General features: G+C 38.8%; 1 protein-coding gene across 2 annotated transcripts in view; it reads right to left on the reverse strand.

Moving 5' to 3' along the window:
- CLTB (clathrin light chain B) overlaps positions 1-14,448 on the reverse strand; it is a 35,069-nt gene extending 20,621 nt beyond the window's left edge. For both annotated transcript variants that reach the window (XM_074292175.1, XM_074292174.1), the window contains exons 1-2: positions 14,037-14,448; positions 295-341 (exon numbers count right to left, since the gene is read on the reverse strand). In XM_074292175.1, coding sequence (XP_074148276.1) covers positions 295-341; positions 14,037-14,214 — 225 coding nt within the window. In that variant the 5' untranslated portion in view covers positions 14,215-14,448. The remainder of the gene's footprint in view (positions 1-294; positions 342-14,036) is intronic.
- Positions 14,449-16,673: the final 2,225 nt, after the last annotated feature.

Here is a 16,673-nt window from a genome sequence, read left to right on the forward strand (position 1 = left end):
ATCTATAGGGGTGCAAAGGTTATGGAAGCAGGTCAGGTTATGGAAATAATAGCCATTGATGAGAATTGGGCACAGACTAGGATGAAGAGACATATTTCTAATCATGCGGTTTGGTGACATGACCATCCCAATCCCCTGATCATTATTAGTGAATGAGAGCTACAGAGGAAGGCATTCTTTCTACTCTTTAAAACAAAATCTCATAGGAACTAATGAATAGACCTAAAAGAGATGCCTGAACCCAGGCCACCACCCAGGAAACTTTGTTTAACTCTAGTTTGGCAGTTTACTTACCTGGAACATATCTCCATTGACTGTAGTCCCTGTGTTTTCAATACCAGCTAAAAGAGGAAAGAGAAAACACAATAATGTAATTGACTACTTTTTGCTGGTCAGAATGATAAGCTCATATTTTACCCAATTATATGCCAATAAATCTGATAATCTAAGTGAAATGAATGAACATTTACAAAAATATAAATTATCCAGATTAAAATAAAAGGAAATCTCTCTCTTTTTAATAATTTTTATTAATTCTTTTAATAATTGTCAGGATCCAAAAGGAAATAGAATACTTAAATAATTCCATTTTAGAAAAAGAAGTTGAATAAGTCATCAATTAATTTCCTAAGAAAAAATCCCTAGGGCCAGATGAATTCACAAGTAAATTTTACAAACATCTAAAGAGCAACTAATTTCAAAACCATATAAATGATTTGGAAAAATAAACTAAAAAAGGAGTCCCATCAATTCCCTTTATAAAACAAATAATTAAACCAGGAAGAGAAAAAACAGAAAAAGAAAATTATAGACCATTTTCCCTAATGAATATTGATACAGAATGGTAAGTTCAGTCCATTCTAGCATTTTTTAGTGCAGTGGTTGCCAGACTGTGAGTCAAAGACCACGGAGAGCTATGGAGTTGCAGTAAGGGACCCGTGAATTCTTCTGCATACCAAATGTTATTTTGATCTTTATTTAGCTCCAACAAATTATGGGGTGTGACAGCATAATAAATAAAAGAAATGAATTTTCTATAAACAATAAACACCAGGTTAGACTCACTATTCTGACACTTAATAGCTGTATGATTCTTGGCAAGTCTCTTAATGTCTCTGAAAATGTTTCCCCATTTTATAGATATTATATGACCTATCACCTAATGGTCCCTTTAATCAATCAGTCAATTAATCAAGAAAAAGATGTTAAGCATCTATGGGAAGAGCAATGAGGAACACACAAAGTTAGATAAGACATGTTTCCTATCCTCTCAATATAATGTAAACTCTTTGAAGGCAGGAGCAGTTAATGTTTTTGATTATTGTATTGAGTTGTGCTGGAGCCAACTAAAATTTCAGTATGAGCAATCACAATCAGTAAATGCTACAAATCAGAACTTGATTTATTATTATTTTTTGTTATCTGGACTTAAGAAAGTTATGGAGAAAATACAAATAATGAAGATTAAATTTTAAAGTATATTATGCCTACTATATAGTTTCTCCCCAGAGAGCTGGTTGTTAAATATTTTTCCCCAGAGAGCTGGTTGTTAAATATTTACCAGCATACCCTTGATTGTATCCCCAATACCTAAGAGAGACTGGTAGATGCTTGATCTTGTTGGGAAGACCTTCGTTCAAGTCCTGCTTTGTGTGTGTTCCTAATGTAGACATTTAATCCCTATGTACCCCAGGCAGATTTTTGATATTATAAGTTACAGAAAAACTGAAGAACTGCATTAGAAGAGGTAGTAGGAATTCCATACACCACTGAAATCACTGAAATGATCTTTTTTTCTCCCTCCAAATCTTGCCTCTCCCCAGCACCTAGCACAATTCCTAACCCCACATTCAATTAATCTTTGAAATTAAAGAAGTTTATAATGTAATGGAGAGGTAAAACTTTAAAAGAGGTTTATATGAATGAATGAAAAGGATTTATCAAGAGTATGATGTGGTGCAGCCTTCAGGAAGGATGTAGCATTAAAATCAAGGCCACCTGGCCTTGGGAGTGATATTGTTAAAAATGATATATTTCTTCCCCTAGGCCCCAGTTTATTTTATATGATCAGGATGCTGTGACTACCAATATTGCTGGCTGTCAGATAACATATTTTTGGTCAGTAATAACAGAGTTTCTGTGACTAATAAGCAATAACAAAGTATTTAAAGCTAACACAGATGCAGAACAAAATTGTATATCTGCCACCTGATTCTAGGGACATTTCAGGCTTAAAAGCACATCTCCAGAAGGCTCCCTCCTCCCAGCTCTGCTCAGAGAATTCTGAGTACTGCACCTGTGCACAGTCAGAACCAGATCACTCCCCAACTCCACCTGTAAGCCATAAAACCAGTGACATGAAGTACCTGCTCTCTCTAACTTTTTCCTACAAATTTATTTTCTTGCTCCTGGTTCTTTGCTAACTTCTTTTGGAATTTGTCCAGCTTTAACTGGTGTTACAATTATGATAAATTTTGCCTCTTGATTTGGATAATTCGTGATGCCAATCTGGGATCCCAACATTTTGGGATCCCTCCTTGAACCTCCAAGAGGCTAACTACGAAAAACAAACAAACAAACCAGGGCAGCTAGATGGTGCAATGGATAGAGCACCGGACCTGGAATCAGAAGACCTGAGTTCAAATGTGATCTCGGACACATGGCACTTACTGTGTGACTCTGAGAAAATCACTGAACATTGCCTCAATTTACTTATATGCAAAATGAGCTGGAAAAGGAGAGAACACCCCAAATGGAGTCGTGAGGTCAGACACAGCCCAAATGACTACACAACAAGCCAAGAAGAAGAACCCAGATTCCCTCTCACTGCAGAAATGTGCAGTGCTGACCTGGCAGGCGTGGGTTGTATTGTGTGTGATGGTCAGTATGAGAAGCAGTTCTGCTCTGGTTACACTGAGTCATCAGTCAAAAGGGGTGGGAAGAGGTGAGAAATTTCAAAATACTCTAGTCCAGGATCTGTGTATATTTACTGATTAAGTGTGCTCATTACTGCAAGGCTGACTCATGACTGAGCAAACAGATGCTGATTGTCACACCTGAGCATATGGTCTCAGGGAGTGACATGGGAGGGGTAGCATTCCTATGATCCTGGCAGCAGCAAACAGGCAATTAGCAAAGGAGGGGAGGGCAGGACGGGGCATCAAGAAAGAGGGATGTAGGCAGAAGGGAATAAAGGAATTCTTTCAGTAAGGGCTGAACCATGCTTGTCCTCCTGGGAGGCACCCACCCACAGAGTAATGAATTCAAGCCCTTCCTTAAGGAGGCGGAGGAATGACTGGGAATGCTTGACTAATGAAAAAAAGTGAAGAGTTCTCAGGCAGGATGGAAGGAAGAATCTATGAAAAGCCAAATAAATACACACACACACATAATTAGGTGACAAAGTGGATAAGGCACTGGACCTGGAATCAGGAAGACTCATTTTCCTGAATTCAAGACCTCAGACACTGACTACCTGTGTGACCCTGGGCAAATCACTTAACCCTGTTTGCCTCAGTTTCTCCACTTGTAAAATGAACTGGAGAAAGAAATAGCAAATTACTCCTGTATCTTTGCCAGAAAAATTCCAAATGGAGTCACAAAAAGTTGGACACAACTGAAAATGATGAGCATATCTGGATATATATATATTCAGTAAAGATATATAGATATATGCATGTTTATTTTTTCAGTCATTTTATATACATGCATATATATGCATATATGCATGTGTGTTCATATGCAATCTGAAAAATTCTAAACTATCAGAGAAATGCAACTAGTATGAACAGAGTTTGTACAGAGTTTTCTGAAGAAGAATGTCAGTACTTCCTGCTTCATAAATAGAAGTAAACCTGCAGTCAGTTCCGGGAGGAAAAGCCACAAGAGCTGGTTACTGACTCCCTACTGAGAGGTACAAAGGAATTCAGATGGAATCCCTGGAAGTTTATTATTTTACCTGAATGTTTTCTAAAGTATAACAAATCTGTATCCATTTTTCAATTTAATAATCATTTTCTTTGACAGAAAATGTGATTTTCTCCTCAGGACTCTCTCACTTAGGAGCTCTTTCTTATTTAGCAATCTTGTCTTCTGGGGATACCACATACATGAAAAAAGAAAGTGAATGAAAAATGCATATTGTATAGATTGTGCCATGTGATCAAATGGATAGCCCATTTCAGTTATTCCATCATTATATGTGTATATCCATATCCACACATATATGTTCTCATTTAGAATTTCATATATATATGTACATATAATCTCAAAGAGGTGGAGCTGATATTCAGAACCAGAGGGAACTGCAATTCAAGTTGGGTGAGAAAAAGAGTACCAATATCTTTTAAATGAGTTCACATTAGCAAGCCCAGACATCTTAGGATGCTGAAAGAACATGCATATGTGAACACAGAATTGCTGTTGGCAGTTGCTGAGGAATTGCAGAGAATGAGCTTTTGCTGAAGAATCATAGAAAATGGAAGAGGACCTTATTTTCAAAAGTTGGTAGGAGAGGAGAAGAGGAGTTATATTCCAGAAACTAAAGATTGATGAATTTGATGTTGATATTAAGAAAAATTGTGGAACAAATTATCAAGCAAGAATTTGCAAGGATTTATGATGAGAGGAGAAATCCCTAGGAATCAACATGGGTTCACAGTAAGAACAAGTTATGACAGATTCAGTTTCTTTTTTAAATTCATACATAATAAATGGCATAAAAAGGTAGTATTTAGGTTGGTCATTTACCAGGAGATAATGGACATTTCAAATACTACATTGGTGCCCATAAAATGTTAAAAGACCTAGAAGAGTACAGACTTCAGAGATATGATGAAGATCAAATGAGGTAATGTTCATAAAGCACTTTGCTCCTCCTCCTTCCCCAGAAAAGGCTTAGAGAACATTCTTCAGCATTTGAGCAGATCATTTATGAGGGATTTAGGAGAGATTATGGACAAGAATCACATAGAGTGAGAGCACGGATAGATGGCCATCTGTACCATGCACATCAATAAGGTCACAGGTTTAATGAATTTTAAAAGGGCTATTGTGTCTAAAGCATTATAGTTTGACAAGAGTAACTGTATTGTTTGGTGGGAACAAGAACAAATACACAAAGTAACTTGATTTTAGCAAGGCATTTGAAAAAATTTCTCAAATCATCTTTGTAGACAAGATGAAGAGTCCTAGATTCTGAAGTAGTTAAATGACTAGAACCCAAAAGTGATGGTTGAATGAGTTGTTACTGCAGAGGAACATGATAAATATTTCTATCAACGACTTGGATAAAAACCTAAGTTGCATGTTTATCCAATGTGGGCAATACATAAAGTTGGGAGAGAGAGTTAACAATTTGGATAACAGACATAAAAATTTCTTGAGAATTTAAGGTCATGAGTCTCACAAGATAAAAATTAATAGCTATGAATGTAAAATCTTACATGTGAGTTCTAAGATTAATGATTCCATTACTGTTGATATTTTTCACTAGTACAGAGATTGAAATTCCTCTATGATTTGGTACTTCACCTTTGATAGTTGTTATAATTTTTTTAAAAAGTCATCATTACAATCAATTCAGGGATATGCTTCTCTGAACTTGGCTAGGCTGATTCTTAAGACTCCAGTTTTGCTATTTCTTTCCTTTTTTTTTTCTTCTTTCCTTCCTTCCTCCTTTCTTCCTCCCCTCCTCCTTCCTTCCTTTCTTTCTCCTTTCTTCCTTCCTTTCTTTTTCCTTCCTTCCTTTCTTTCTTTTTCCTTCCTTCCTTCCTTTCTTTTTTCCTTCTTTCTTTAAGACAATTGGGGTTAAGTGACTTGCCTAGGGTCATGCAGCCAGTATGTACTTAGTGTCTGAGACCAAATTTGAACTCAGGGTTTCCTGACTGGAGTGCTGCACTATCTAACTGCTCCTTTGCTATTTCTTATAAAAACCCTTTCCACTGTGTTAGCACCTGTCAGAGCTTGTGTGTTCCATGTGTATAACCTGCAAGATGCCAGTCACCCACTATGATGAGGCATAAGAGCTGGATATTGGCGAAAAGAAAGTATATGTAAAACAATTGTATAATAAAAGGCTTTGCTAAATGTTTTTTTCCCCTTTTCTCTTTAAGAAAAAAATCTTTGTTACAAGGAAATAGTTACTTGAGAAATGAATATAATCTAAAAACAAAATGTATCAATAAAAAATCATATACAAAGATTTAAAAAATCACCTACATTAAATTGGCAGAGTCATGGAGAGACCACAGTTCATATGAAAGATATCTAGGGATTTTAGTAGACTGCAGGTTCAGAATGAGTCAACAGTGTGACACAGCCCCCAGGAAATCTGAGGTGATCTTGGGTTGCATAAATAGAAACCATAGTGTCTAGGACAAGGAAAGTGATCAGATGCTTGCTATTGCTGGAGGGCTGTGTTCAGTTCTGGGTGTCCTATTTTAAAAAGGACAATAACAAGCTGGAATGTGTCCAGAGGTAGGTGATCAAAATAGGTCAAAGGTCTGGAGACCAAACTACAGCATTTGATGAAATCTCTTTAGATCTCCTTGTGGACTAGGTAGAGAAATGTGCATATAAGGTGAATTTAGAATGAGTTGAATGGCTTCATCTGAAAATCAGTGATTAGTGAATGGATCAATCTGATCATAGAGGGTACATGTCCTTGTCCAATTAATCCAAGATCAATTGAAGAAATTGGAGATATCTAGCCTAGAAATGAGAAGGCAAGGCCTGGGAAGTGTTCATGGTCCCTGTCTTCAAATATTTGAAGTGCTGTCATGTATTTGAGAGGCTAGCTGACAGTGCAAGTGAGGAATGTGTGATCCCTGGAGTCAGAGAGATCTTGAGTTTGAATCCTGCCTTAGACATTTACTAGCTACATAATACTAAGCAAGTCATTTAAATACTGCTTGCCCCAGTTTCTTCATCTATAACATAACGATAATAATAGCACCTACCTTCCAGTGTTTTGAATCTCACATGAGACATAAAATAATGCAAAAAAAGCTTTGAAAATATTAAAATATATACTCCATTAAAAAAGAAAATATTAAAACACTATTTAATATTAGCTAATACATGGCAGAGAGAAGAGACTTCTTTGTGCTTACAGAAGGCAAAACTAAGAATGCTTTGTGGAAGTTGAAGGGAAGAGTTTAGTTTAATATAAGGAATAACTTCTTAATAACCAGAACTGTTCTAAGATGAAATTAGCTTCCTCATGAGAGAGTGATACCTTACCATTTGAATGGTATCATTCAAAGTGACAAAGTATCATCAAAAAGCAGCTAAATGACTGTCAGGGCTGCTATAAAAGAAACTAAAATTTTCTGAGTACGAAATTGCCTTGAATTTCCTCTTAGGGGATTTCAAAAATTCTACTTTGGACAAAAATCACATAGAGTGAGAGCAAGGACAGGTGGCCACCTTCACCATTGCACATCAATAAAGCCACAGGTTTAATGAATTTCAAAATGACGATTGTGTCTAAAACATTATAATTTAACAAAAGTGACTGTACTGTTAGGGACAAGTCCAAATACATAGGGGATCTTGATTTCAGTAAAGCATTTGATAAAATTTCTCAAGTTATCTTTGCATATAATATGAAGAGTTAAAGAATGAAAATACAAATAAGGAGATTCTGAATTAGTTGAATGACTAGGCCCCAAAAGCAATGATTGATGAATTAATGTCTAATTCTACTAGTCAATCTCATTAAAATTCCTTCCCTTTGGCAGAGACCAACTAACAGAATTCTAAAACTCTAGAATTAAAAAAGCTTTGGTGGCCATCTAGTCTATGTAGTTCTAAATTTTTTTATTTAGCAAATGTTTGTAGTATTGTATGCCTTCCAGGGAATGATGGTGTGATGACAAGAAATCTGCTGTTGATAGTGCACAGCACACAGAGTCCCACTCAGGCTCTTGCAGAACGTTACTATATAGTGTAGATGTGATGCCCACCAGTACCCTTAATTAACTATGGGAGGTAGATAGTGTCAACATCATTATCCTTGCCTTATAGAAGAGAAAACTATGACTCAAAAAGGGAAAGAAGCTCACATATAATCATGGAGCTACTGTTAGAGTCAGGATTTGGTCTCCAATCTCCCATCTTCAGCCAAGGAGTGGAAAGGGATTGTACACGACTAGATTTCAAGGCTGGGAAGGGTCCTATTACTACTCAGAGACATTTACATTTAATTCAAGTCTTAAAATTGAGAGCTAGAAGGGGCTTTAGAGATTTTCTTGTAGTTGTTCAGTCCTGTTGCACTCTTTGTGACCTTGGCAAAGATACTGGAGTAGTTTGCTATTTCCTTCTCCAGCTCATTTTACAGATGAGGAAGCTGAGACAAACTGGGTTAATTGATTTGCCCAGGGTTCCACAGTTAGTGAGTATCTGAAGCAGAATTTGAACTTGGGTTTTCCTGACTCCCGACCTAGTCCTCTATCCATTTTTGCCACTTAGTTGTCCTGCACTTTAAGAAATTATCTATCTAGTCCATGGGAAAGGACATTATCTTGGGGTTGTTACTGTTCTGCCAATAAACTGACCACAAATTGACTCATCAAATAAGGGACCAAGGCTAGGAATCTAGACTCTACTTGAGGCAAGGTTAGCCAGTGGAGCCCTGAGCCAAAGCGGATATAAAATTAGAAGATATAAAATACCAGTGATGGGCTCACCAATTACTAGCTTAAATTCCAAAACATGACATCAATTTAGTGTTTGTTAGCCTAAGGATCAAACCAGATATCCCTAGCCCCACCTTTCCAAAAACAATAGTTAAGGATAGTAGGGTCCAGGACTCTGATTTCTTGGGCTTATGACACAGAGAAAACATGAGTTTACATTTGTGTGGCACTTCAAGATTGTCAAAGAACTTTTTTTCACAATGACTGTGGGAGGCAAAGAATAAAAGAAGCCTTACCCTCATTTGATAGATGAGGGAATGGAATATTCAGAGAGGATGTGTAATCAAACTAGTATGCTAGTATGAATTAGAGCTAGATTCTTAAAACAGATTTCTTAAGTCTAAATCTCTTGGTTTTGATTTTTAAGGAAGAGCATAAGTAGTTTAGGCAATCAGGAAATGATTTGTGTAGGAAGTAAACAAAAAATAAATATTCATAAACATCCATGCACATATACATAAATATATACACACTACATATGATATATAAGTTCCTAGCTAATACATCTGTAAATATATACATGTATTCTATATTTATGCTTTTGTTAACTTATATAAATATATAATATGTTATTAATTGAGAGGAAGAAATCTTCATTTTTGACTTTGCATCCCTAGCAAAGTCAGCATATAGCAGGTGCTTAATAATGGCATGTTGACTGATTGAATGATCTGATTCAGTATACTATTGTTTATCTGAATTGTGTTAACTTCTTATCTTCTTTTAGTTCCTGTTACTGAAAATAACCTGGGAGTGAAGTCTCTTGTAGAGTGATTAGTACAAATAGTATCATTTCCATTTTACATTTTAAGTCCTCTTCTGGAGCTTCCTTATAATATGGAGGTGATCCTTGGTTCTCAAAGGATTTGAATCCAAGTTCTAGCAGTTCTTACCAAGTTAAAAAGGTGTCACTTTGGAGTCATGGTGGTTCATTATCGAGTTGTCCAAAGAGTAAGGAATTTTTTCAGTTACTGCAACAATCAAATACCATCTCCTAAATTTAAGGGGTGGAAGGGAAGGAAGAGGATATTTGTAAAGTTTGGCAATGCAGGGAATAACACATCCATTAATTCATGGATTACTGAAGCAGAGGGTCAATGGGGGTGAACCTAGTTGTTGAGGATCCAGAGCTAGTTCAAGTTGGAGTCAGAAGGTTACTAGTAAAAGTAAGCTCTGTTTACAGAAAAGAAATTCTTAACTTCAAGTTCAGTGATTTTTCCATGAATCAGAGCTGCCTCTCAAAAGATTCATTTCCAGGTCTACCTTCCCTATCTACCTTCCCTATATTTACATGCTAATTCCAAATTCTGGAGTCCATCCCAGCTCTTACATTCTATACCATGGACCATCCAGATAACTAGAGACTCCTCAAACTAAGAAAGGTCCATTTCAGAGATAAAAGGATTATGGTCTATATAGTAAAGGGAAGGCTATCTGGACAAAGAGGCAGAGGGAGGCCCAGGCCCAATCTCTACCCAGTCCTCGACCTCCAGTGACTTTCAAATTCTGTTTAACTTTCAATTTTCCTACAGAATCTACATCTTCCTTTCCCAGCCCCCAGCATCTTCAGCCCCACCTAGATAATTGGCCCACAGTAATTTATACTCCATCCACACCCTCCTTCCCACACCCAGCCTGCTGACTTCTCGTTTGGGCTGGCCTGACTGCTGCCCCTTCTGCTAACACTTCTCTTTCCACTGCCATTCTCCTGCCCCATTTAAAACAGCAGAACAAGCTAAAGGAGGGGGGAGAGAAAGAGGGAGGAGAGAGAAGGCTTTCACTCCTCCCTTCTTCCTTAGCCCTTGGAAAGAAAGAGAGCAAAGATGCTAGGAACCATAGAATCTCAGAGGTAAGAAGAAAAGCTCTCAAATCCAAACTCTTCTCCATGCCTGGACTTTTCTGACAGCCTGGTATCTGGTCTCCTTATTTGTATTCATCTTAGAATCAAAGAATATGAAAGTAGGAAAGAACTGCAGAAGGGATATAATGCTAACAAGAGAATCCCTTACAAACATCTTTGAAAAAATGGTCATCCATCCACTGCTTATAGATCTTCACAGATGGGGAATTCACTATTTCCCAAGGCAGACTATTCCACACCGAGGTAGCTCTCGGGTTGTTAATCAGTTTTCTTTATCTTCAAAATCTGTCTCTCTGAAACCTCTCCTTATCCTGCCCTCTGGGGCCAAGCAGGACTAGACCAGTTCCTGCTCAACAGGACTGCTCTTCAAATACTTGAAGACAGGGATCATGTATCTTCTCTAGGTTAAACATCTCTAGTTCCTCCAGCTGATTCCTATGTGGTATCATTGCAAATCCCATTATCATTCTGAATGTCCTCCTTAGAACACTTATTCTTCCCCCTTTTTGCCAGCTTTACCACCTCTTGGACTGTGTTAATATGTGAAGCCCTATTAGGGAGGGAATGTGCCAACCAAATGGTTGATTTCTGTCTAATTTATGGGACACTCATAGGGCCCAGTTCTCCCACACTTGCCAACTCTTCCCTGAGAATTGAATTCTCTTTAGCAATGCCCCTTCCAACCCAGAGAAACTATAAAAAGGGATAGACATGAGGAAGAGCAGGAAAAAAGGGGACTGAAGAATAGAAAGGGTGGGACCAAAGCTTCTTCCTCTGCTTTTGTTTAAGAGTCAGAGCCTGTGAGTTATTATTAACTCCTATTCACTCTCACGTATTTCCCATGTTTTCAAACTCCTCCCTGGAATGAATTTACCTTTTTACCTTTATCTCTAATGAAAGAAGTCACTCTCTTCCTTCAAGATGAAGGCTACCTCCTTCCAGAAGCCCTTCCTACCCCCTAAATGGCAAGTGATCTCTCTTTCCTCAAATTTCTTCTAGTACTTTTCCTAGGCCTCTCATGCCTATTTTATTCTCTCTTGTTTCATAATTGTCCATGTACTCATCCTTCTCTCATTAGATTGTAAATGCAGTAAGAACAAATGCTTTTATTATATTCTATTTACATAAAAGAGATATCTTTTTATGTTCAACACTCAACTATGACCATAGGACTTTACAAATGTTTGTTAAACTGAAAAGCTTCCCTAATAGTGGTGACCAGTAGTGTGAAGATGGCTTAGAGCACTTAATTTTAAACTTCTGCACCTGTCAGACCATATGGGATGAGAAACTTTGTCAAACCATGTTGCCATCACAAAACTCCATCAGAATAAAAAAAGAAAGCAAGCATCACTTGAGACATAATATCCATAAGGGAGTGTCTGGTTTTGATTAAGCATCATAAGCACACTTTTCCAAAAATAAAAGCAGAGAACTCATTGTTTCATAAATATTCAAACTATGGAGACTTTCGAATCACAGATTGCCAGAGCTGAAAGTGGTCTCAGAATACAGAATGTGAGAGCTGAAAGGGACATCAGAACCTGCAAGGTCAAAGCTGGAAGGGAGTTTGTTGAGAGGCAGTTGTAGTGTAGTGGGGAATAGCTTTGAGTTTGGAATTTAAACCCATATTTTAAAGTTTGTGATTTAAATTTGGATTTGGAATTTTAAAATATGGGTTTAAATACCACACTAGCCATTTGTCCTTAGGCAGTTTACTTTCCTCCTCTGGGCCTCTGAGTATACCACAGGGAGTAAAGAGAGCAAGGTGTTAAAACTGATTGGCTGAGTAACTATGAACAAGATACTTTATTCTCTGAGCCTCGGTTCTCCCTATAAAAGGAAGACTACTATCTTTGCTACCTGCTTCACAGAAACACAGAATGTCAGAACTAGAAAGGAACTTAGAACACAGAATCTGGAGGTGAAAATACCTTAAAGCAACATACTCAGAATTTTAGAACAGGAAGGAACCTTAGAGACTATATATTTGAATTTTGTTAGGCCCAAAGAGGGGAGGTATCAGAACCATAACTAGTACAGGGAGGATGGGGCTCTAGAATGCTAAAATGGAGTTGGTGTAGAGGTGGGGGGCAGGCAGGAATTGGTAAAAGCTATTGCTATTTTGCCTTACAATCCAAGTAAAGATGCCCACGATCTCCAGGTTCCCTTCACCAGTACAACTCTCAGGGTTCACTTCCTACTGATCTCTATGAGAGCAAAGACCAGGGCTCTCTGTGGGATAAGTAGAACTGCCCCACACTCTACTATGCTTTCCATCCCCCAACATCATTTGCCCCAGGCACAATTTTGACTTGTTACTTTGGAAACAAGTTGTGAAAGGTCCTAGCAATCTAGCAAAAGTGTAAGTAGGCCTCAGACCCCTTTATCTACTTCTCCCCTCCTCCCCAGTCTACCAAAGATTCCTAATATTATTCTTAGATAACCAGTGGGATTTAGTAAGCTTAAGGTAGACAAGATAACCTATCTAATGCTACTTTGTATCTCCCATATAATGTTTGAACACAGGATTACTGATAAATAATGTTAAGAACACCTAAATTTGGAGGTGAGAATTGGTCTCCAAAGCTAATTCTGATGTTAACTGGGGAGTGGCTCAGTTTGAGCACAGTTTCCTTATCTGTAAAACTGGGTTAATAATCCTGACTCTGCCAAACTCTTAGGGATATTGTGAGGAAAGTGCTTAGTAAAATTTAAAGACCTATGTAAATGTTAATTATTATCTTCCACTACTCCGGAAATGCTTGTTTTGATCTGATCATAAAAACACAGAAAGTCTAGAGTTGAAAGTATCTCATAGACTCTCTACATTTACAGTTAAGATAGAGGCCTCCAGAGGGAAAGTGAATTGCTCAAAATCACCAGCAAGTTAGAAACAGGTGATCTGCCCCTACACCCATGCCCCACCCCAACACACTTTCTGAGAGCACTGCAACTGGGGAGGACTGTGAATATTTCCTCTTGCACCAGGGTTACACAAGCTCCTAACCTCAGTTTATTTGTTGCCCTGTTCGGACCCATCTGGAGTGGGAGGAAGGCAGAATGAACCTTGGCTGCTTCTCTAGATTGAGTGGTCCGCAATGGTTAGGGCCCTTCCTCTGGAATTTTTGAGTTGGCAGGATCAGACCATTCCCTCTCCGGAGTTGCGCCTTCAAGTTCCCTGGTCTAGGGACCGCAGATGGCCTGCTGCCAGATACACCTTCTCCCTCTGTGCCTGCCCTTCACCTAGCTACTGCTGGGCTTCTTGACTCCCTCACCAGACTAGCCTGTCGCTTGGCAGAGATCCTGGCCTCTGGAATTACAGCCTGGGCCCCAGCGGGGTCTCAGGTGTCTAGCAGAGTTTCAAGCTCCCCCACTGTCCTGTCACCCCTCCCCTCCCCCACGTCTGAGCCCACTTCAGACTAGATATCACCACTGGCTCTCGCCCACAGCTCCTCTATCACCGCACCACTTACTTCCATTTTCAGCTGCTGGCTGCTGCAGGGCTCCCTCAGCGCCTCCAAAACCCTCATCATCGTTTTCAATGCCGGCGATCTCACTCTCCTGCTGGGCCAAGAAAGCAGCTGCCGGGTCCTCCTCTGCTGGCCCCGGGGCCCCACTGCCGGAGGAGAATAAGCCGAAGTCATCAGCCATAGTTTACCGGATTGTATATCCACTGCCTCGCCGAATGTGTGCCCAGCCTGAGTGCCTACTCCTGTGCCCACCCCTCCACCCCACCCCCTGGCGCACAGGACACAGCAGTAACCCGACACTGCCAACGGAGCTGAGCCGGCCCGGGGAGGGGAGGGGAGGGCAGAAGAAGGCCGGAGCAGGGCCCAGCACCGCGGAGAGATCGCTTCCTATCAGGGCTCAGCTGTCACTGCGGCTAAAGGAAGCGCCGCGGGGAGGAGCCTGTCCGAAAGCAGGGAATTTGGTGATGTCAATAGTTACAGGCGGACTAGCAAGGGGGGAGGATCCAGAGAGACTAGGTCCAAAAAAATCCACCGCAAAAATGCAGAAGACCTCAGGAGCTAGAGAAGGGTTCAAGAGAGACGGGCCTACAAGCCGGGAGTAAATTATTAAAGGGACGGAGTTGTCCCGAAAATGGGAGGCAGTAGTCCAGCTGTGCTCTGATCTGGGACAATCTGGGTATAATGAGCACTGTTCTAGCATGATATAGCGGAAAGAGCAAAGACTCGAGAGCCGTGGAGAACTCGGGTTGGTTTTGAGCTCGGCCATTTACAAGCAGTATGACCGTGGACAAGTCATTTCACATGCCAAAGCCTTAGTTTCCTCAGATACAAAGTGGGGAGAGTCGATGTAGCTTCGATGTTATAAATCTTGAAATAGACTGCCTCTGGAGGTAATAAATAATAGTCAGAATTTATATAGAACCTACTATGTGCCAGGGATTATGCTAAATGCTTTACACTAATTTCCTTTGATCCTTATAAAATACTGGGAGATAGGTCTTTTATATTTTTTTTTTACAGTTGAGGAAACTGAGATAAGCAGGTAAAGTGACTGAAGGAGGAATTTGAAATCAGATCTTCCTGACTCCAGCTCTAGCACTCTATCCCATAGACTCACCTAGCTGTATATTCTCACTTTTACTAAGGGGGAGGGAGGTTATATATATATTCAAATTTTTTAGTTCCAATTTTTCCCCTCCTCCACCCCCTTCCCATTGCATTGTGAAGAAATATAATAACCATTATACAAATGAAGTTGTGCAAAACTCATTTCTACATTAGCCATGTTCTTAAAAAAAAAGGAGAAACAAGAGATAAAGAGAAAGTGAGAGACAAAAAGAGAGGGGGTGAGGTGTCAGATAAAGGAGTAGGGGAGGGAGAGAGAGAGAAGACTCTGAGTCCATCAGTTCCATCAGTTCTCTGGAGGTGGATAGCATTTTTCATCATGAGTCTTTTGGAATTGTGGTGTATCATTGTATTGATCAGATTTATTAAGTCTTTAATAATTATGTTTACAATATTACTTTTTTGTGTAAATTCTAATTTTGGTCACTTTGCAGAAATTCACATAAATCTTAAGAGGTTTCTCTGAAACTATTCTCTTCATTTCTTATAGCATAATGGTATTTCATCACATTCATATACTATAACTTGTACAGCCACTCCCCAAAGGGCATCACCTCAGTTCCCATTTCTTTGCTATAAATATCAAAGAGCTGCTTTAATAGTTTTGCATATGTACATAATGGATCCTTTTTCTTTTTCTTTGATCTTGTTAAGTATAGATCTCCTAGTGGTATTGCAAGGATAAAGATTTATAGCTTTGGGAGCATAGTTCCAAACTGCTCCTCAGAATTGTTGGATTGGTCCACCATAAATGGATTAGCATGCTTATTTTCCCATATCTCCTCCAGTATTTGTCCTTTCCTTTTCTGTCCTTAGTCTGATAGGTGTGAGGTAATATCTCAGAAGTGTTTTAATTTGCTTTTCTCTAATGATTAGTGATTTAGGGATATTTTCTTATATTACTGTTGATGGCTTTGATTTCTTCTTTTGTTTATATTTCTTAACCATTTATCAATTGGGGAATGACTCATTCTTATAAATTTATTTAATTTTCCTATATATTTGAGAAATGAGACTTTTATTAGAGAAGCTTATATGTATCCACTTGTATGTATCAAATGTATCCACTTCCCTGCTTTCCTTCTAATTTTATCTGCATTGTTTTTGTGTAAAAACTTTTTAATTTTTATGTACTCAAAATTATCCATCCTACCTCCTATGGATGCTTCTATTTCTTTTTATTCATGAATCCTTTGTCCATAAATCTGACAGATAATTTCTTTTTTTTTTTTTTTTTTAGATTAATAAATAAAAGGTTTATTGTAGGAATTTGGAAGTAAAGTTCAGTTAGAAAGACGCCAGGGCCAAAGGTGGCCACTGATGGGCAGGAACCCTTTCATGGCTGGAAAGATACCATGTGTTGGCTGGGAGGGCTCCTGCCTGACAGATAATTTCTTTCATGCTCCCCTAATTTGCTTTTGCTATCATTTTTAAAAATTTAAATATTGGATTTAGTTTATTATACACTGTGAGATGTTTGAGCTATGCCCAGTTTCTGCCAGACCACTATCCAGG

Source organism: Sminthopsis crassicaudata, chromosome 2 (assembly GCF_048593235.1).
Source record: "Sminthopsis crassicaudata isolate SCR6 chromosome 2, ASM4859323v1, whole genome shotgun sequence".
Taxonomy (NCBI): domain Eukaryota; kingdom Metazoa; phylum Chordata; class Mammalia; order Dasyuromorphia; family Dasyuridae; genus Sminthopsis; species Sminthopsis crassicaudata.